We start from the raw sequence: 23,551 nt of genomic DNA, 5'->3' as shown, positions 1-23,551 counted from the left end.
GTGAGACTGACAAGACTGGCTGATGTGTGAGACTGACAGGACAGACTGGTGAGCGGGACTAAAAGGACTGGCTGATGAGCAAGACTAACAGGGCAGGCTAGTGAGTGGTGAGCAAGACTAATGGGACTAACTGGTGAGCAAGGATGAAGGACTGGCTGGGGAGTGTGACTGGCATGACTGACAGTACTGGTTGGCTGACTGATGTCAGAAAGGTCATTTGGCTGATGGACCGAATAGCATGCAACATGCCATGGATGCAAATATGAAACAGCCCTGCAACTTTTTCTCCATGGTTTGACCAACCCTTGCCTTCACATCAGTGGTGTGACTGCCCCCACAATGAGCAAAAGAGGAGTGTTATGCCTCCCTATGAGCATGCCTAGCAGAGAGGTAAGTGGAGAGTATCCATGTCATCCCAGTTGAACTTTGGGAATGGCGTCTGAGGACGCTGAACAAGAGGAAGGATCTGCCATTGGACCATCAGAAGAGTGAGTGTAATCATTTGTTTCTGAGTGCCACAGAGCAGAAAAATTCAATTTCTAAAGTCAATGGAAACCGGTTGTTTTAGTGTGGTGGTCCAAGATACTCTGCAATTACATAGACTGCACTGTAAATTTGCAGCTATGGAGCATTATTGTTAGGACATAAGCTCAACAAGCACCATACAATCTTGGTTGTCCAATCTTACCACTTCCATGTAGTATAAGAGCTTATCCAATCAATCATTAAAGGTATTTTCAATCTGTTGGCTCTTATACTACATAGATTTCGTAAATCTGTACAACCAAGATTGTATGGTGTGTGTTGAGCTTTAGGCATGGAGAGGGAAGTTAGCGGTAGGCATGGGGATGCAGGCTAGTGTTAGCAGTGGAAACTGTGGTGATTGTCAATATTTTAGCTATAAGTAATATACTGTGCTCATCTCACCTATGGCTTTAATAAATGTATAAATGTGTACATACCAGCTCCTTCCTCAGTCCTGATTAACTGAGAATCAAAGAAGGGAAATTTGATGATGGTCTACTACCTGACATTTGCTCTCCAACATCAGTTCCCTATAAACAACAACTGTAAAACAAACAACAGAAAACCATTACTGCGCAAAAACAAGCTGATTTTTATAACATAGTTTTAGGTTCTCAGCATTCCCAAGTGTGCTGCAAATCTAGTCAAATTTCGGCTCAAACATTTGTTTACCCTAAACCGCATTTTCACTCTCAATTTATTTTAGAAATATTTCTAAAGTAAAAAAACAATTAGTGACACTGAGAGAATGAGGGGTAACCATTAAAGATTTCATAATTCAATGCCACAATTGCACTCCAGAGCAATTTCTATCTAAAGAAACTTGAAATGAAATCAACAAGGACAGCGCTATGGCAAACTTCTTTTTAAAAAATCTGCTTGTCTGTCTACTGTTCTGACCTTCGGGCCTTTTATACTTTCTGAATCAGCAAGGCAAATTGTTTATGAAGAGAACATACACTGACCCCACTCGAACTCTGACCACTCAGCAGGCTGCAAACTTGCTGCAGGTGTGTGACATCACTGAAGTCAGAGGTCAATTTATCAACCTGCAAACTGGCATTAATTAAAAGGAAATAAAGACAGCAGGCTTCATATTATACTAAGTTTGGGTATCCTCTAACTCAGCTTAATCTGAAAGGTCTGTCTATTCTTACAAGCCAAAAATTCCCACAGATTCAGTTTTCAGTTATATATATGCACTATACTGTAAATGCTTTTACTAATAATAATCAGTAAATCTGATTAGCCTTACTTTATTCCTTTTCTTTAGTGTCTGACAATCTTAATTGTCCTTTTTTATCCCATGACAATTGTTGTTTTCATATGTTGTTCTTTTATGATTTTTAAATACAAGTTTTCAGATATCAGGGAACATTGCTTTACTTCCCATATTCCAACTTTCTTGTGAATCCCCTTCCATGTGCAGTAACCTTCCTTCCATTCCGCGGCAGCTCCCCTCTTCCATGTTCAGCTTGGACAACAGCTATCCTCTTACAGTTGTTGCTCCCCATTTACAGCCCTCGTATTCCACCTGCAGCCTCCTCTTTCATATTCAGAAAACCCTCTTTTGTTACCCGCCACCCCCTTGGGTAGCACCCTCCCAAGGCTCGGGCCTTTATGGCCTTACCAGAAATGCAATCCTTTCCATGTTCACTATTAGGGATGAGTGAGCAAGTAAACAAAGCTCAATTTTGTGGCATCGGGCCTTTCTGAAGTTTCCCACAAGGAAGGCCGATTGATTTGCTGTGCAGTTGTTTTCTCCTCGAACAATTGTGGACAAAACTTGGTTATGCCAAAATATAATTGGGAAGCATGCTATGGGCATCTGGTGAGCAAACCATATGTTCTCAAGATGCAGAGCAAGCTCAAGCTGAGAATAGACCCCACCAAAGGTAGATCTAAATGGGGTAGAGGGAATAGAGGGAATTGTTTTTCACTCCATCTTGCATTTTTGTGTGATAGAAGCTAAAAATAGAAACAGGGAAAACAGTGTAAGCTGTCAGGAAATTATTGCTGATAGTTAGGTCTCTCTAACCAACTTACAACTGTGATTTACAGATTGCATTGTGTGCTGTGCAGAACTGTGATAGATTTACATAGGTTAAAACCGTGTGTGCTTAGTTACACATTGATTACAGCAAGGTACTTATAGTCCCCCAATTGGTAACTGTACACTGTCCCTAGTACTGTGAGGACTGTCAGCTATAGCTTTTCTTGAGTGCTGCTGTGCTGAGTAACTTAGGTAGAAGTGTGTGTATAAATTGGTTAGGCACAGGGTCCAATTGTCCCTTAAAGAGGAACTCCAGTGAAAATAATGTAATAAAAAAGTACTCAATTTTTACAATAATTATGTATAATTGATTTAGTCAGTGTTTGCCCATTGTAAAATATTTTAAATCCCTGATTTATATTCTGACATTTATCACATGGTGACATTTTTACTGCTGGCAAGTGATGTAGCTGCTGCTTGCAGTTTTTGCAGTTGGAAACAGCTGTAAACAGCTATTTCCCACAATGCAACAAGGTTCACAGACAGGAAACTGCCAAGAGTATGTACTCAGAATTTCTTTGTGGAAGGGGTTTCACCACAATATCAGCCATACAGCACCCCCTGATGGTCTGATTGTGAAAAGGATAAGATTTCTCATGTAAAAGGCGGTATCAGCTACTGATTGGGATAAAGTTCAATTCTTGGTTGGAGCTCTTCTGCGCTCCAATCTGCGCCTCACGGGGGCGCGCTGACATCATCGGACGTCCTCCGGGCTGTACTGCGCAGGCGCAGTAGTTCTGCGCCTGCGCAGTACAGCCCGGAGGACGTCCGATGACGTCAGCGTGCCCGTGTGGGATGCAGAAGAGCCCGTCATTGGAGCGCAGAAGAGCCTGACCTGACAGCCGGCCTGGCCAGGTCGAGTTGGCCACCGGAGACCACCGGGAGCCTGCGGAGCGGCGGCGAGGTCACCTCCTGCCTGCCACGGGCTGGAGGAAGCCCCAGGTAAGTGGATATGGATTTTTTTTTTTTAAGACTCCCTGAACCTTTCCTTTAAGTTACCTTTTCTGTTGTTATTTTCACATGCAGTTAATTAACAGTCTTTTTTAAACTTTAGAATTCTGTAGTTATTTTAAGGATTGAAACATTAACTTTAGAGATCTCTCCTTAACTTAAAGACAGAAGAGTTAACTTTACTTTAGGTTTGCCTGAGGTAAATTGTTTAGTGAATACTACATGCCTTATCACCGTGGTGATAACACTAGAAACAGCTCAGAAATGTTATTAACCTCCTTAGCAGTATGGACGAGCTCAGCTAGTCCATTACCGCCGGAGGGTGCCACTCAGGCCCTGCTGGGCCGATTTGCTCCAAATAAAAAGGTGCACACGCAGCCGGCACTTTGCCAGCCTGATCGCTGCCGCTTTGCGGCGATCCGCCGCGAGCGGCGGCGAAAGAGGGTCCCCCCAGCCGCCCGAGCCCTGCGCAGCCGGACCAATCAGTTCTGGCCAGCGCTAAGGGCTGGATCAGAGGCGGCTGACGTTAGGACTTCGGCTGACGTCCATGACGTCACTCCGCTTGTCGCCATGGCGACGAGGAAAGCGAAACAAGGAAGGCCGCTCATCGCGGCTTTTCTTGTTACTTCTGATCGCCGGAGGCAATCAGAAGTACACGTCAGGAGCGCCCTCTAGTGGGCTTTCATGCAGCCAACTTTCAGTTGGCTGCATGTAATACATTTTTTTTATTAAAAAAAAAACCCTCCCGCAGCCGCCCTGGCAATCTTAATAGCACCCCAAACATTTCACCTCTGACAGGTGGGTGAAAAAAAATTATAAATTATCTTATTTTACTGTTTAGAACATTGATGTGTGTTGTATAGCATTGTACAAGCCGTGACTGTACCAGAAAGATCTTTGAAGAAAATTGTACATTGTTTTAATTTACTGTTTAAGAAACTGACATGTTGGGGTGTAGCACCAGCACTGATCAGATAGCTGTATCAAAAAAAGTTGTAAACTTATTTATTTCACTGTTTAAGACACTGACATATGGTGTGTGACACGTAGGAACATCAGAAGTGAATAGACAGCACTGTCTGATGTTCAGACTACATGCACTGTGCAGCAGTGGTAATGCGCTATCGCACTGCTGCATGCATTTTTTGACAAAGTGATGCACTGATGCATTCACTGCAGTGAATGGCATTGGCAGCGCAGATGGTGTGGGATTGTGGATGTTGTGCTCCGATTACACCCCTAACTGTGCTCAGAAGTATAAATAAGGCCTAAGGCATCATCTGAAAAAAGATAGCTCTTTCCTAGTTACAAAACTACTACAATCCAGTGATTTTGTTGAATCCAGATTATGCAAATGTCTATAAAGTTAAATATGGCAAAACTGAAGATCCTAAATGTATACACAGTTTTCTGATTTATCTTTTTTTTTTTTTTTCCCCATACTATGTTGATGCCACAGAACTCCAAAGAAATTCTCGGGAGACTGTCAGGTCAATATGCAGTCATTGAAAGCAAAAAGAACCCAGTCCTTCATTCTGCTACTCCAAAAGAAAGTGAAAAAGTTCATGAAAAACTGTCCGAACTTTCAATCCATTGGGAAAACGTCAACTCTCTTTACAAAGACCGGCAACAGTAAGTCTAATTTACAACAAATGCATAGAGCACAGATTGCATATTGCACCCTTTAAAAAAAATAAGTAAAATGATACATACAAACAGGAGTTACTATTCTGGTTAGTAAGAAGCAGCTTTCTTCCACTTAGCTGTGTACTTGCCTGTATTTGACAGCAGTGCATCCACAGTTGATAACAGTGCATTCACCACCTTTCAGCTTCTACCATGAATCTTATGGGTGCTGGCAGCCATTCAGACAGTGAGGTGGTGCCCATTGGATGTACTGACGACTGAGCTGTAAACAACTGCTTGCTGAACACTACAAGCAATGGATTTCTGCCTTGTCAACCAATGGCACACTAATGTTCCTTATGTTGCCATTTGATTGCATTATACAGAAATTGGTTCACACCTGTTGCCTGGCAAATCAGTGACTGAACTTCACACAAACTTACAGTGACAGTTTTAGGTTAAAGTGGACCTGAACTCTTGCACAGGACAGAAGGAAAACATAGCAAAATGTACCCTGTGTGTATTTAAAGAGTTTAGCCTGTCTAATTCCCCCTCGTCTGTGACTAATCCCAAATGTAATTTTATCTCTCAGCTGTGTCAGCTGGCTGCTTCAGCAGAGCAGCTAATTTGTAAAAACAGGATTTTTACCCTATGTCTGTTTCCATGAAAGCAAGAAGTATACAAACTGTAGATCGATTGCATGATTTGTATCAGCTACAACAAAGAAATGTTTTTCTTTAAAATGTTATTATGCTGTTGCTTATCTTTAAGAGCAGAAAGGAAGTTCTGAGTTCAGGTCCACTTTAAAGATAGACATTAAATGATAGGGCAATTTACTCAGCTCTCAACATATTGGGTAAGATTATTGCTGTACAAAAAATTCTTATGCACACTACGCATCAGTAACAAATAAATCATTAATGAAAGTGTTGCCATTTACCATAGAATGGTTTAGCTATTCTTGTGATGAAAATGTTTGGCCCGGTGCTTCTATACCAAAACAGACACACCACTATTCATATGTTAAAGTCAACGGTCAGGGTAGAAAGTATTTTTTTTTTGAGAGTACCAGTGGTCTAAACTAAACTTATTACCTACTCAACTGGGCCCTGTCTGTTTTGTCTTGTTAAAACAAGAACACTCATCACTAGCTATGTGTATAAACATATACCTTGCCAAGGGACCAGGTGAAAGTAAATAGTGTTGTACCTCTGAGTTTTGTCAAAGTTAGTGACTGCACAATTCATCTGTCACTCGTTACAAGACTTCTTACAGACTGGATGATGGAGAATAATTACATTTTCTCTACCAGGAACCCAGGGAAGAAAATTAAATAAGAAAAGTAAAATTTCTGTCTGAATTTGTATTGCTGTCCATTGGGGAGTATTCCAGTAACACCTTTTCTTAGTAACCATATCACTAGAACTGTGAGTGAACACAGTTTTATAAATAAGACTAAGAAAAGATTAACACTTTGCCATGCTGCTTAAAGGATACGTCCAAGGAGAATGAAAAAAAAAAACACTTACCTAGGGCTGCCTCCAGCCCCTGGCAGCTGTCCTGTGCCCTCGCCGCAGCTCCGGTGGCTCCCAGTCTCCTCCACTGCAGATGCCGACATCGCCAGATAGGCTTGCGTGTCGGCTTCTTCTTCACTCCACCGTGGGGATCACATGGTTGCGCTGACATCATCAGGACTGTACTGTGCAGGCGCAGTAGTTCTGCGCCTGCGCAGTACCGTCCTGATGACGCCAGCGCGACCACATGACCCGCACAGTGGAACGCAGAAAAAGCCGACCTTCCGAGGTCGGCATCTGCAGCGGAGGAGAGCCACCAAAGCTGCGGTGAGTACACAGGATGGCTGCCAGGTACAGGAGGAAGGGGATTTTTGTTTTTTATTCTCCTTGTACGTAACCTTTAAAGTGGCCCCAAATTAAAAATCAATAATGTATTGCTCAATAATTAGCATTACATTTTAAGGTAAATGGGAACTGTGCTTTAAAGAAAAGTCAGGTATTTACCTAACAAGAGGTAAGGCTCTGGGTCCTAATGAGCTATCCCTCTCCTTTCCCGGTGCCCTCGGTGCAGCGCTGTCCCCAAGAGCAGTATTTGACTAATTTGGTCAAATACTGCTCGCTCCACTGGCGAAAGTGACTTTGTAAATTCTTTGGGAGCCTGAGTGCTCCCAACAATGGGCCGCTCCATACTGCACACGCGCGAGCGTTCTCTCTGGCGCATGCACTGTATGGAGCTGCCTGTCATCGGGAGTACTCAGCTCCCAAAGACTTCCGAAGTCCCCCGCCATAAGAGATTTAAACGGGAGAGCCAGTGCTGCACCGAGGGCATCGGGAGAGGAGAGGGAAGGCTCATTAGGACCTAGAGCCTTCCCTCTCCTTAGGTAAGTATCTGGATTCTTTTTTTTTTTAATTAATCCCATTCGCTAAGATATAAGGAAAATATTTCAAAAATTATGCTTTATTATTTAATCCCGATGTTGTTCTTGCTTCATCCAAGGGACTACAGATGTCTTTAAAGTGGGATTGTCACCATAAAAAGCAAATTTCAACAGCAACTGGTCTGAGTGTATTAAGTGATTAAGATGCTTATTCTGCATTCAAAACGTTTTCTGCTGTTATGTTGTTACCATACACCTTAGGAGCACTGGCCCTTTAAGTGCCATTGCCAAAGTATTGCATGCTCGGGGTCTTTTTATCTATAATATATTCCTCCTCTTCCCATTAGTTCCCCCTCCTTCTGATGACATAAGACAGTGCACATCGTAGTATAGACCTCCGGGGAGTGTCTTAATACTCTGGGAGGAGGGTGGGTAACGCATACACAATTAGCAAGAGGAGAAAACAAGTAACAAAGATGGAAACTGTCTAGAATAGGATTCTCTGCTTTTCTTTCATAACATTCACAAGAATCATAATGTGGACAGTGCAATAAATCTGTTATGTAAGTAGAACTAGTATTTATCTACTTATTTACGTGTTTTTTATTTCTAGATTAGCATGGGTGTCACTTGTTCTTTAAGACCAATTAAAACCATGAACAAGAAAAACTTTAATAGCAGCCAGGATGACAAGGGATTAAAAATAGTGCAAAATTCCTGGGCAGCTTTAATTACTATTACCCCTCCAGGCCGCCATTGACTGTAGGGTAAGACATAACTTGACTGCCAGATATTGCTGGTGGCCAAGTTATGTTTTTTTTATTTTTTTTTATCATAATTTGGGCTCTGTCTCTTGACCACGCCCAATTACGGCCTGAGTGCCCCTATAGCCGTAATTCTCATTCAGGCCTATGGTGACCCTGGTGCGCCCAAATTTCCAGCGCCATTTTTGCCTTACTCGTCTGACACAGTCTTTCAGCAAGTGCCCATATCTCAAAAATGAGACAACCGATTGCAGCCATGCTAAGCTCAAGAGTTATGGATAAGAAAAATTGCTTTTACCCAACTAGGAGCCTGATTCACATAGCTACCACAAAGCTCCATGCTCAAGCAGCAGTTACTAATGCCAGTAGAGTACTGTGCGTTACCCATGTACTGCGGGTTGTGATGATTACACAATGTGTGGTACTCTCCTGGCATTAGTACTGGTAATATTCTTGTGTCCTGCATGTACATGAATCAGGCGCCCTATGATTGATATGTGGCAGTATCTCTTTAAGGAAAATAAAACGCTGACTGTAGTACAAATGAAAAGCCTGAGCGTTTAAGATCTGAAATATGGCATGGAACCAATTATACATCTACTACATTATTTTATACCATATAAGTCCCACCTTAGTATGAGCAATATCATTTACAAAAATTGTTCATGTACGATAAATATTGTATATTTCTATTTACTTTTATAGTGTTCAAATGTAAGTTATATACATTTTCTCTCTTCCCTGACTTATTTGTGTCCTGATTGTCTAGCCTTGTCTCCTCCACATTCTCTTTTTAGGCTATATTCATCTCACAATCAGAAATCAGATCTTATTATCCCAAGGGTTCATCTGCAAATTGAAATGCATGCAGTTAATCAGAAAATCTTTTGAATGATTGAACAAATTTTGTGTGTTTGATTAACATGCATGGTAATCCTGATCTTCACTACAGCGTATCTTGTTCCTGGGACAGGGAAATGATCGCCTCATTCTAGAAATATTTCATGCAGTCCTGGTTTACAGTACGAGCAATGAATTTTGTCACCAGAGGTGTCTGGAAAAATATCATATTCTTAATTTAAAATACACACAGCTAGTTTTTATATTTGTTAACTTTAATACAAAGAATGGATCCTACAACTGTCAATCTGTGAAAGTCTGTTAGGATTCTTTAATAGACCCTGAGCAGTAACCTAAATTAACAGATTTCACTTACCTTGGGCTTTCTCCAGCCCACCATAGGCTGCGAGGTCCCCCATCGTCCTCCTTGCTCCTCTCCGTGTTCCGCTGGTGTCGGGCAACTCTTCCTGGATCCTGATGCTCGTCGTCATCATGCCGGCCGTTACGCGTCACCAGGGAGGCCGGGTGACAGGTCTGCGCATCTCTGTCAAGGGACTGTACAAAAGACGATTATATTGAAGGCAGGAACAAAATAAATGAGTTGTGTGTTTACAAATAACAGTTACAGCAAGAAGATCCATTGTACTGGATTAATCATATTGGGCTATGAACTTGAGCATATGATGAACTACTTAATCAGGGATTATTTACTGCAAGGGAAATTGTGATGGTGATTTACTAAACTGAGGAATTGCAACCCCTTGGCTTATTGCTGCTATGATTGCCTAAGAATTAGGTGAATGGAAGCAAAAAGCCTAGATTATGATGTATCACACATTTAGGGCTTGATTCACAAAGCGGTGCTAACCTACTTAGCACGTCTAAAGTCTTTAGACGCGCTAACCAGGGTGCTAAGTATGTTAGCACCGTATTTCTCAATCAGATCGCGCGCTAACTTTGCGCGCGCAAAGTTTTATGCGCGCAAAGTTTTACGCGCGCTAAGTCCCATAGGCTTTAATGGGCACTTCGCGCGGAGCGTCCTGCGCTCTGTGCAGTACGCGCGTAAAGTTTTACGCGCATAAAGTTTTGCGCGCGTAAAGTTTTATGCGCGAAAAGCTTGTTTAGACGTGCTAAGGGGGTTTTCACAGGCGTGCTAACAGTTAGCACCGCTTTGTGAATCAAGCCCTTAATGTTATGACCCATTTCTGGTACTGGTGAACATGGTTCTGCTGACATGATTAGGGTATCAGTGCATGTATGTGCATGTTTACCATGCACTAGAATTGGCATCCACAAACAAGTTTATTAAAATGTGCTGCAGCCGGCACATCACTATGCACACACCTGCACATGTAGTGTCCAGAACACTGAAGGATGAAGAAATGTTGTATTTACTTATTCTGTATTACTATAAACTGAAAAAAGGGTGCATATCCTCCCCCCCACCCCCATGCTTGATAACCTGTTGTCCAACATTTATACTGCTAGTGTAGCACCAAATTATATATATATATATATATATATATATATATATATATATATATATATATATATATATATATGTATATACAGTATATATATATATATATATATATATATATATATATATATATATATATATATATATATATATATATATATATATATATATATATATATATATATATATATATATATATATATATATATATATATATATATATATATTATATATATATATATATATATATATATATATATATATATATAAAAGAAATGTTTTATTTTTATATTCCATGAGGGGTTGAATTATTGAAATTTAATCATAAAAGTACCTTTTCTGCAGCATGCTCTGCATGTGTCTGTTTGGGTATTGAAGGTCCTTATTTGTTTAGAATGTACTCTTAATAAATGCACAGATACTGAACCTAGAAATCATTATTCTACGTACTATTTTCTATAATTTAGACATGGAAACTCCTCATTTGGTTCTGTTTGATAATGAATATTATACTCTACTATGCTAGTATATACCATATGCAAAATTTGATTGATTGATCCACATGTATATTTGTATGATGGCTGTGTAAGTTTAGGCTCACCATTTTGTGCACTGGACCTATTTTAGGTCTTTAATGGTTAATAAAAAAAATAATGTTTTTTGTGCTTAGTATTTACTAATAGAAAATTAATTTGATTCTTACATTTATACATTATTTAATAGTGTGTATTCACTACAGTCTCTAAAAGACTTCTTTGTTGCATTAGCTTACTCATACTGAAATATATGCACGCTTTCCCTGTGGTATGGTCTAAGCATATTTAGAGTGGTTTAATTGAATGTGAAAATGTTCTGACCTTGAAATGTTGTATTGAATGAAACATGTGGATTTAAAAATACCAGGAGATTACATGACAAGTTCATGCATCAATGCAAAACAGGAATTCATTGATAAGTAGAGTTCCCAACAAAATTTCACTATAGAACTTATTGGATTAAATCTTTGTCTCTTTTCTACATAGTCTGATTTGGTATCCTACTACTAATGAGGCTATCAGTGATGGTCTAAGCACGGTATGACTATTGCAAACATAGCTGCTGCACCAGGGTCTGGAGCAAGGGGAAGGGTTGCTAAATTTGTCAGTAGAGATGGCCTGAACCTCCGATTTTCGGTTCGCGAACCGAGTTCGGGAACTTCCGCAAAAGTTAAGTGCACGTGAACTTTCGCGAACCGCAATAGACTTCAATGGGGAGGCGAACTTTCAAAACTAGAAACACTTATGCTGGCCACAAAAGTGATGGAAAAGATGTTTCAAGGGGTCTAACAACACCTGGAGGGGGGAATGGCGGAGTGGGATGGACGTCAAAAGTCCCTTGGAAAAATCTGGATTGATGCAAAGCAGCGTTTAAGTGCTTTAAAACATCTTGCATGTGTATACATCAATCAGGGAGTGTAATTAGAGTACTGCTTCACACTGACACACCAAACTCACTGTGTAACACACCGCAAACAGCTGTTTGTATAGTGACGGCTGTGCTGGACTGGTGCGCACCATGGCGAGATTGCTCTTTCTCAGTGTTATCAGGTAATGTCTGACTGTCTTATCAACTTTCAATGGTTCTTTCTCAACCATTGTTAAAGCTTACATCTATTTTTTTAAATTACATTTTCCGCTGGCTGTTCAGTACCTGGCTGTAACTAGAATCTGTTATGGAGGGCAAGTCTGCCATTGTGAGCGACCACGGGTAATGGCAGGGGAATCAGGGTTCGATTCCAGTCCAGAGTGGGACCCTGAGAACCGGCTACCACCACCACACATCCAAGTAAGGACCCATTTGCTGTATAAGTAATTTACCTGCCCTGACCATGCTTTGCAGACCAGGCATCTGTGGTCAGATGGATCCTTGACCCAGCGCTGTGTGCCAGAGATGACACCACTTGCCTTTAATGAGAATCTGTTATGGAGGGCAAGACTGCCATTCATTCAACTGTGTGAAACTTTCGATGGTACTTTCTCAGGAGCATGGTGACCACGGCCAATGGCTGGCTAATCCTGGTTCGATTCCAGTCCGGAGTGGGAACCTAAGAAACGGCTACCACCACCACACATCCAAGGAAAGCAGCAGGCATGCTGTGGGCAAAGGAGCAGGGACGGCTACCACACATCCAAGGAAGGCAGCAGGCATGGCATGCACGTCCTTAGGTAGTGACAAAAAATAACAATACAGGAGGACTTTCTAGGCCCTGCTGTATATGACACTGATTGACTTTACTACCTGTAACGAGAATCTGTTATGGAGGGCAAGTCTGCTATCCATTCAAGTGAAAGGTATGCACTGACTGCCAGATATAATACAATGTGTAGTCACAGATGCAGCGAAAGGTATGCAGTGACTGGTATTACAATACAATGTGAAGCTGTCACACAGGTGCAGTTAAAAGGTATGCGTGGAGTGGTATATTACACAGTGTGCGGTCACACAGGTACTGTGAACAATTATGCAATGACTGGTATTACAAATGTGCACCTGTCACACACAGACAGGTAACGGACATGCACAGTGACACTGCATGCGCTCACATAGGTAGGTGGGTGCACTGAAGTGAACAACAAGTAGTAGCTATATGCAGTGATGGGTATTACAATGTGCACCTATCACACACACAGGTAGTCACTGAATGTGCTGGGCCTGGCAGTGGCACACACAGTAGGAATTACCAAGGCCGTCTATGCAACACAAGTGTCAGTGGGCCACACACACACAAAAAATAGATCCCAAGAACAAGATTAGCTCTCAATAGAGCTGTTGAGGGGTGCTTTTGCAACAATAAGAATCGGCAAGGAGCAAGCTAAGAAGCCTACAAGAGCCTAACTAAGCTTTCCCTATGAGAGTCTGCAGCAGCTTTCCCTTCTCTAATTAATGCAGGCACACGAGTTAGTGAAAAGCCTGATGCTGCCTGCCCTTTGTAAGGGGGGAGTGGCACCAGGAGGGAGTGTAGCCTGTTAGGCTACAATGTGCCTGCTGACTGTGATGTAGAGAGTCAAAGTTGACCCTCATGATGCACTATGGGGGTGAACCGAACTTCCAGAAAAGCTTGCGGTTCTCAGCAATCGTACACCCCGGAAGTTTGTCGGGAACCGTTCGCCGGCGAACTGTTCGGGCCATCTCTATTTGTCAGTTCATCTTCCCACCACCCTTCATTGCCACTGAGCATACTCCTAGGATTCCAATTCAAAAAGCCAAATTCCAATTTGAATTCACCAAGAGTGACTTCAGCGTTAATCTGTAACCATCTCACATTGTTGAAGTCCAGGGTTTTGTACAGCCACCAATGTTGACAAGCTAAAAAAGCTTTCTGGTGGTTTCCGAATATGGTGGATAATTCTGATGGCGTATTTATGGTTTTTGGACAGTAACTATAGGAACCAGTGTGACATGGGAAGGCCAACAAATGTCTGAGTAACGTTGCGCTATTTATAAAAAAAAAGGAGGGGGATGTGTACAGTGGTAGGGAGTGGTCATTTTATAAACCTTAAAGGGTAACATGGGAACGATGCAAATGTTTTACCAAGCTTTGTGGGATCCTTTCATGCTGCCACATATGAGGTTACAGAATCACAATGGGATTTTTATTTGTAAGTGGATATGCTGTTGACAAAACGGAAAACTCCTTGTTTAATGCTAAAATACTGCAAATAAATTCATAAAAAGTGAAAAAATTATTGCTGAAAATTCACTTTCCTTATGATTTAGAATTTCTATGCCATTAATAAGAGTATGCACTCTAGCCAGCTGGGATCATATCGGGATGAAAGTTGAACTATTTTGTGCTAAAATGTAGTTCTATTATGATTTTGAAGACTGTGTAATCATGTATTATGTATTACACAGTAAACAGCTTTTATTTATGTATGTGTCTTTGCAGTCTGATTCCTCTCCTTTGCTATGATTTAACACTCTGCAGGTCTCCTGGGTTATGTGTCTCTTCTCACATGCCCTGTATGCACCCTGCAGCCTGCATGAATGTAGCCTGTATCACTCTTCTCTGCCCTTGGGAGCAATAGGGCTGCCATAGTAGCCGGTAAACACTTTATGTTGGTTTTGAGTAGCAGCAAGAAAACCTTCAAAGCCAAGTCAAAGTATTTACATGTAACTACATCAACCATTCTGCTTCCCAAGGGCAGAGCAGAATGATATATTACAGGCTCTATTTAGGCAGACTGTGTGCCACACACAGGGCATCTATCAAGAGATAGAGGTCCACAGTGACCTGCAGAGTGTTAAATCATAGGCTGGGAGAGAAGCTGAGCTGTAGGGAAAGAGTCACGTTCATACGACTTAAAGAGGAACTTCAGCCAAAACAAACATACTGTCATTAGGTTAATTCAGTTATGTTAATTAAAATAGATAGGTAATATAATCTCTTACCCACCCTGTTTTAAAAGAACAGGTAAATGTTTGATTTCATGAGGGCAGCCATCTTTTTGGTTGTAAGGAGGTGACAGGTAGAGATGGCCTGAACGGTTCCCGGTAAACTTCGGTCGTTCGCGGAGAACCACAAACTTTTCCGGACGTTCGATTTGCCCCCATAGTGCATCATTAGGGGCAGCTTTGACCCTCTACATCACAGTCAGCAGGCACATTGTAGCCAATCAGGCTACACTCCCTCCTGGAGCCACTCCCTCCTTATAAAAGGCAGGCAGCGTCAGGCATTGGACTTACTCGTGTGCCTGCAGTAATTAGAGAAGGGAGAGCTGCTGTGCAGAGACCTATAGGGAAAGCTAAGTTAGGCTCTTGTAGGCTTCTTAGCTTTCTCCTTGCTGATTCTTATTGCTAAAAAAGCACCCCTCAACATCTCTTTTGAGAGCTAATCTTGTTCTCGTGATCTTTTTTTTTTTTTTTTGTGTGTGTGTGTCCCACAGACACTTGTGTTGCATAGACAGCCTTGGTAATTCCTACTGTGTGTGCCACTGCCAGGCCCATTACATTCAGTGACTACCTGTGTGTGTGACAGGTACACATTGTAATACCCATCACTGCATATACCTACCTGTTGTTAACAGTGCACCCACCTACCTACGTGAGCACACGCAGTGCCACTGTAAATGTCCGTTACCTGTCTGTGTGTGACAGGTAAACTTTGTAATACCCATCACTGCATTTACCTACCTGTTGTTCACTTCAGTGCACCCACCTGCCTACGTGAGCGCACGCAGTGTGATATTCAATACCACCAGTCACTGTACCTGTTCATGGTACGTGTGTGACAGGTGCACATTTGTAATACCCATCACTGCATATACCTACCTGTTGTGTTCAGTACATCCACCTAATTACGTGAGTGCACACAGTGTGATATACCACTCCGTGCATACCTGTTAACTGCACATTGTATTAGTCAAGTCAGTGCATACCTTTCACTTCATCCCCCCAATATGGACAAAACAAAAGGCAGAGGCAGGCCACCTGGCAGGTCTGTTTGAGGTTGCGCTGTCATGATTTTGTGTGGCCCTCGACCAAAGTACAGTGTTCAGAAGAAGGCACGTGCCATCAACCCCCAATATTGTCAGTACGTAGTTGACTATTTAACACAGAACACCTCATCTTTCTCAGCTTCCGCACGAAAGCTTGACATATCTTCCTCCTCCTGCTCTGATTCTGGCACCCCACTTAACACTCAGTCGGCCGCCACCACCAAAGTGCCATCACCCCAGGGCTCAGTGGTTTGGAAATTTGTGTGTGTGTCTGCCTCAGATGAGAGCAATGCCATCTGTACGCTCTGCCACCAAAAATTGAGCCGTGGAAAGACCAAGACCCGCGTAGGGACAAGTACCTTACGAAGACACATGATTACAAACAGTGGTGCTCAAATACCCCTTTTAAAAATTCGAATTTGGTCGAATTCGAATAGTAAATTATTCGAGGTCAGTCGAATATTCGAGTCGAATATTTTTTACTATTCGATTCGACCTCGGACTTCGAGCTCACTATTCGAGTCGGTATTCGAGCTCACTATTCGAGCTGACTATTCGAATTGGCCCAAAATAGCTTCCAACACTTGTTTTGAGGGTGAATGATGCAAGAAACATCTTTTTTTCCAAGTAACAACAGCAAGTGATTATGTGGGGATGTTCCTTTAAAAAAAAATGTGGAAAGAGAAGTTGTGTCCTTAATTTGGTTCAGTAGTGTAGTGTTACTGTATATACTTGTTCTTCTTCTTCTTTATCTTTCTTAATCTTCTTCTAGATCTTCTTCTTCTTCTTCTTCTTCTTCTTCATCATCTTCTTCTTCTTCTTCATCTTCATCTTCTTCATCTTCTTCTTCATCTTCTTCTTCTTCTTCTTCATCTTCTTCTTCTTCTTCATCTTCTTCATCTTCTTCATCTTCATCTTCTTCATCTTCATCTTCTTCATCTTCATCTTCTTCTTCATCTTCTTCATCTTCTTCATCTTCTTCATCTTCTTCTTCTTCTTCTTCATCTTCTTCTTCTTCTTCTTCATCTTCTTCATCTTCTTCTTCTTCTTCTTCATCTTCTTCATCATCTTCTTCTTCTTCTTCATCTTCATCTTCTTCATCTTCTTCTTCATCTTCTTCATCTTCTTCTTCATCTTCTTCTTCTTCATCTTCTTCTTCTTCATCTTCTTCTTCTTCTTCTTCATCTTCTTCATCATCTTCTTCTTCTTCTTCATCTTCATCTTCTTCATCTTCTTCTTCATCTTCTTCTTCTTCATCTTCTTCTTCTTCTTCATCTTCATCTTCTTCATCTTCATCTTCTTCTTCTTCATCTTCTTCTTCATCTTCTTCTTCATCTTCTCCTTCTCCTTCTTTTTCAATATCGTCTTCTTCTTCTTCTTCACGTATTTCTCTTTTCAAATTTTTTTTTAAAGAAATGCAGCTATTTTTGAGCGTAACAAATAGCTGGTGGGCGCACGCATGTTGGAAGCGCCATTGTATGTGCTCCCTGGCAGTGGAAACACAAAGACAGCAGGAGGTAAATTCAGCAGCAGGAGGAGGAGGATGAGTGTGTGGCAGCAGGCAGTCAATGAGGCAGGCAGCTCGCCGTGACATAATAGCCCTGGTACCTAGCGGTGATACCAGGGCTGTAAATAAACACAACAGGAGGTCCCAGACAGCGGTCGTGCAGCCCACATTGTGTCCAATACACAACTGGGACAACACAGTTTTCAACCCGGGCACCTCAGAAAAATTAAACCTTTTTTTTTTTTTATTGGTTTTTTTTGGTTTTGGTTTTACAACCAATATAGCTATTGTTTTGACGTAATAGCTGGTGGCAGAGTGGCAGCAGAAGGTAATTCTGTGTACCCTGGCAGTGGGAAACACAGACAGACAGCAGCAGCAGGAGGAATGGAGGAGCAGTGTGAGCAGCTATTGTTGTGACGTAATAGCTGGTGGCAGAGTGGCAGCAGACGGTAATTCTGTGTACCCTGGCAGTGGGAAACACAGACAGACAGCAGCAGCAGGAGGAATGGAGGAGCAGTGTGAGTGTGGCAGCAGGTAGGCAGCGTGACATAATAGCCCTGGTACCTAGCGGTGATACCAGGGCTGTAAATAAACACAACAGGAGGTCCCAGACAGCGGTCGTGCAGCCCACATTGTGTCCAATACACAACTGGGACAACACAGTTTTCAACCCGGGCACCTCAGAAAAATTAAACCTTTTTTTTTTTTTATTGGTTTTTTTTGGTTTTGGTTTTACAACCAATATAGCTATTGTTTTGACGTAATAGCTGGTGGCAGAGTGGCAGCAGAAGGTAATTCTGTGTACCCTGGCAGTGGGAAACACAGACAGACAGCAGCAGCAGGAGGAATGGAGGAGCAGTGTGAGCAGCTATTGTTGTGACGTAATAGCTGGTGGCAGAGTGGCAGCAGACGGTAATTCTGTGTACCCTGGCAGTGGGAAACACAGACAGACAGCAGAAGGGCAGTACACAGCAGCAGCCCACTGTAGGTGTGAAATGTGTGGCTGCAGGCGACGTAATAGTCAAAGTGAACCAGGCTGGCTTAGTGAGCAGGAGCCAGGAGGTGGTAAAGGGTGGTAAGGCACATTAACGATGGTACTAAGTTCCGGCAGCCAGTTCATGTCCCCCTCTCGCCGACAACAGGGGCCAGGAACTCGCCTTCCACCCACGCCTGGTTCATCTTGAGAAACGTCAGTCTGTCCACAGACTTGTGAGACAGACGTGAGCGTTTCTCGGTGACCACGCCACCAGCTGCACTGAAGCAGCGCTCGGACAGCACGCTGGAAGGGGGGCAGGACAGCACTTCCAGGGCGTACTGCGCCAGCTCGCTCCAGATCTCCATGCGCTTGACCCAATACTCCATGGGATCAACAGGGGCATCGCTGTCAAGCCCGCTGTAGGACCCCATGTAGTCAGCCACCATGCGGGTCAGGCGCTGGCTGTGACCGGAGGAGGATGCTGCTGCATGCATCTCCTCTCTAGTCACTGCTGCCGGAGCCTCTACAGTCCTGTAGAGCTCGTGGCTGAGAGACAGCAGGTCTGTGGGGCGCTTGCTGCTGCTGGATGCAGGCACCTGCTGCTGCCTCTGTGCTGGCTGCTGGACAGTGGGGGTGGAAGGCTGGGGGAAGGCTTCCTCCAAGCGCTCAACAAGGGCCTGCTGCAAGCTCCTTATTTGTTGCGCTGGGTCTCCTCCTGCAGGCGGCAGGAACTGGCTCAACTTCCCCTTGAGGCGTGGGTCCAACATCATGCTGATCCAGATGTCCTCCCTCTGCTTCATCTGGATCACCCTGGGGTCCCTGCGCAGGCACGTCAGCATGTGCGCTGCCATTGGGAAGAGGCGGGCCACGTCTGCTGGCACATCGACGTCAGTGCTGTCCTCCTCATCCTCCTCCTCTGCTGCCTCATCCTCTCTCCACCCCCGCACCAACTCAGCTGCACTGCGCTGATCCCCCTCATCAGCAGCCAGGTCAGGGACCTCCACCAAGTCCTCCTCCTCCTCCCCCTCAGAGGTGGACTGTGCAGCTGCTTGCCGCTCCTGCTGGTCCAAGGCTGCCGCTCCCTGTGCCAGCAAAGCATCGAGTGCCCTGTTCAGCAGAGAAACCAGGGGCACCCACTCGCAGACCATAGCATGGTCCCTGCTCACCATGTTTGTGGCCTGCAGGAAGGGAGCCAGCACTAAGCACACCTGCTGCATGTGCCTCCAGTCATCATCGGGGACGATGGACGGGATGTTGCTGGTCTTGTCCCTTCTCTGAGCTGCGGAAACAGTGGCCAGGGCAAGGTAGTGGTTGACAGCGTGCTTCTGTTCAACCAGACGCTCCAACATCGCCAGGGTGGAGTTCCAGCGAGTCGGAACGTCAATGATCAGCCGATGGCGTGGCAGATCCAGCTCCTTTTGCACGTCTTCCAGGCTCGCACAGGCTGCAGCCGAGCGCCGGAAGTGACGCACAACGTTCCTTGCCGTTTCCAGCAGCTCGTCCATCCCCTGGTAGGTGCGCAGGAACTTCTGCACCACCAGGTTCAGCACGTGGGCAAGACAGGGGATGTGGGTCAGGTTTCCCCTGTCTATGGCAGCAACCAGATTGGCCCCATTGTCGGACACCACCTCTCCGACTCTGAGGCCTCTGGGGGTCAGCCAAATCCGCTCCTGCTCCTGGAGTTTGGCCAACACGTGGGCTGCCGTCAGCTTGGTCTTGCCAAGGCTGACCAAGTGCAGCAGCGCTTGGCAGTGGCGGGCCTTCACACTGCTGCTGAGGCGGGGGGTTTGGCCAGGTGTGGCGGAGGATGGCAGAGGATCGGAGGAACCCGCTGCAGTTCCCCTGACCCTGCGGGGTGGCACCACCCACTGTGTTGCTGCTGCTGCTGTGCCCGCTGCTGCTCTCCCATCCTCACCCCCTTCCACCAAGCTGACCCAGTGGACAGTGAAGGACAGGTAGCGGCCTGTCCCGAAGCGGCTGCTCCAGGAGTCCATGGTGACGTGGACCCTTTCACCAACCGCGTGCTCCAGCCCTCGCTCCACATTGGCCATCACAAAGCGGTGCAGTGCAGGAATGGCCTTGCGGGCGAAGAAGTGTCTGCTGGGGAGCTGCCAGTCTGGGGCTGCACAAGCAAGCAGCGCCCGCATGTCGCTCCCCTCCTGCACGAGCGTGTACGGCAGGAGTTGGGAGCACATGGCCCGTGCCAGCAAGCCGTTCAGCTGCCGCACGCGACGGCTGCTGGGAGGCAGAGCCCTAACCACCCCCTGGAAGGACTCGCTCAAAAGGCTCTGGCGTGCCTTTTTGCTGGCACGGGAATCAGCAGACGGAGCAGAGGAGGCCAATGAGGACTGGCTGCCAGAACAGGCCTCAGTGTCGGCGGCAGGAGTTGCAGAGGGGGGAGGAGCAGGGCGTTTCCGCACTCCTGCTGGTGCTGCTGGAGGAGCAGGAGGGCGGGTGGCTGCTGTTGCTGCTGCTGCTGCTGAAGGCTGTGCAGTGATGGGATTGGTGCCACTGCCAGCACCAGATGCCTTCAGCCTCTGGAACTCCTCATGCTGGTGGAAGTGTTTCGCAGAAAGGTGGTTGATCAGCGAGCTGGTGCTGAACTTCAAGGGGTCTGCACCTCTGCTCAACTTCCGCTGACAGTGGTTGCAAGTGGCGTACTTGCTGTACACTGTGGGCATGGTGAAAAACCGCCAGATTGGTGACAAAAACATCCCCCTACGGCATGGAAGCGCTGCTGCCTGTTTCCCTGTGGTGGTTGGGGGGGGGGGGGGGGTCTTGGGTGCGGCTGGTGGTGGTACTGGCTGATGCTGCTGCTGCTGCTGCTGAGCCTGAGACACCAGCAGGCTGTGGGACGCTGCCAATGCTTGCAATGATGCGCCTCCTTGCAAGGCCCACAACCGCATCCTCCTCCTCCTCCTCAGAGCTGCTGAGGACGACATCCTCTGGATGTGTTGGCACCCAGTCTCTGTCTGTCACCGGGTCATCATCATCATGCCCCTCCTGAAACATGTCCTGCTCTGATGATGACCCCCCAAACTCCTCTGCTGATGCATGGATGGGACGCTTGACTGTCGCCACAGTCTTGCTGTCCAATCCCTCCTCCCCCAAAGTGCCCATCAGCATCTCCTCCTCCAAATCGCCAACAACAGCATTCAATTGACTCATCATGCCTGGGGTCAAAAGAGTGCTGAATGAGAGGTCGGCGACTGACGGTGAACTGGCCTCCTCCCCAGACCCTGCTGGGCGGCTGCTGCGAACAGGGGTGGTGGTGGTGGTGGTGGTGAGGGTGGAGGCCTCGGATGCAGAGCTGATGGCGGGCTGCTCATCCTCCGTCATGAGTTGCACCACAGTGTCTGCATCCTTTTCCTCAATGGGACGTTTCCGACCCGGCTGGAGGAAAATGGGAGCAGGTGCTACACGCTGCTGCTGCTGTGTCTCTGCAGCGTGAGTTGCAGATGCTCCTCCTGGGCGGCGCCCAAGGCGTCCACGGCCAGTGGCTATGGGAGGAATGTTAGCCACTGACGCTGCTGCTGCTGCTGCGGAACTGTGCATGGTGGCGCGCCCGCGGCCGCGGCTTGCCACAATGCTGCTCCCTCTCTTCCTGATTCCCTTGCTGCCCTTCCCCTTGCCCAAACCGCGCTGGCTGCCACTTCCAGACATCTTCAATGTTTTGGGCGTATAGACAAAAGTTTTGTAAAAGGGCGGGTGAAAAGTGGGGTACTTTAATGGAGTGGGTTGGTTGGTGAGGTGACTGAGTGAGTGTCCCCTAGTACAGTAAGTAAGTATTAACAGTCAGGAAGTACAACTAGCAGTTACAATAATCAGTAGTAGTAATCACAAGTAAATTTAGTGTGTGTACACTCAGACAGTGAGTGCACGCACGCAGGAGCTAGTAGCCTATGGACACAGTGACTGAGTGTCCTAGACTCCTAGTACGGTAAGAGTAAGTAAGTAGTAACAGTAAGTAGAACTAACTAATAACAATAATCAATCAGCGATCAGAAGGAAATGGAGTGTGGGTGGTGTGTGTGTACACTCAGACAGTGAGTGCACGCACGCAGGAGCTAGTAGCCTATGGACACAGTGACTGAGTGTCCTAGACTCCTAGTACAGTAAGAGTAAGTAAGTAGTAACAGTAAGTAGAACTAACTAATAACAATAATCAATCAGCGATCAGAAGGAAATGGAGTGTGGGTGGTGTGTGTACACTCAGACAGTGAGTGCACGCACGCAGGAGCTAGTAGCCTATGGACACAGTGACTGGGTGTCCTAGACTCCTAGTACAGTAAGAGTAAGTAAGTAGTAACAGTAAGTAGTAGAACTAACTAATAACAATAATCAATCAGCGATCAGAAGGAAATGGAGTGTGGGTGGTGTGTGTACACTCAGACAGTGAGTGCACGCACGCAGGAGCTAGTAGCCTATGGACACAGTGACTGAGTGTCCTAGACTCCTAGTACAGTAAGTAGTAACAGTAAGTAGTAGAACTAACTAATAACAATAATCAATCAGCGATCAGAAGGAAATGGAGTGTGGGTGGTGTGTGTACACTCAGACAGTGAGTGCACGCACGCAGGAGCTAGTAGCCTATGGACACAGTGACTGAGTGTCCTAGACTCCTAGTACAGTAAGAGTAAGTAAGTAGTAACAGTAAGTAGAACTAACTAATAACAATAATCAATCAGCGATCAGAAGGAAATGGAGTGTGGGTGGTGTGTGTACACTCAGACAGTGAGTGCACGCACGCAGGAGCTAGTAGCCTATGGACACAGTGACTGGGTGTCCTAGACTCCTAGTACAGTAAGAGTAAGTAAGTAGTAACAGTAAGTAGTAGAACTAACTAATAACAATAATCAATCAGCGATCAGAAGGAAATGGAGTGTGGGTGGTGTGTGTACACTCAGACAGTGAGTGCACGCACGCAGGAGCTAGTAGCCTATGGACACAGTGACTGAGT

At 45.0% G+C, this 23,551-nt stretch overlaps 1 protein-coding gene across 15 annotated transcripts in view; it reads left to right on the top strand.

Moving 5' to 3' along the window:
* DMD (dystrophin) overlaps positions 1-23,551 on the top strand; it is a 3,066,377-nt gene that overhangs the window by 1,489,820 nt on the left and 1,553,006 nt on the right. For all 15 annotated transcript variants that reach the window (XM_068268325.1, XM_068268327.1, XM_068268324.1 and 12 more), the window contains one exon: positions 4,989-5,161. In XM_068268325.1, the coding sequence (XP_068124426.1) occupies positions 4,989-5,161 (173 nt within the window). The remainder of the gene's footprint in view (positions 1-4,988; positions 5,162-23,551) is intronic.

Source organism: Hyperolius riggenbachi, chromosome 2 (assembly GCF_040937935.1).
Source record: "Hyperolius riggenbachi isolate aHypRig1 chromosome 2, aHypRig1.pri, whole genome shotgun sequence".
Taxonomy (NCBI): Eukaryota; Metazoa; Chordata; class Amphibia; order Anura; family Hyperoliidae; genus Hyperolius; species Hyperolius riggenbachi.
Note: the sequence above shows the minus strand (reverse complement) of the source record. Positions and strands in the feature narration are given on the sequence as shown.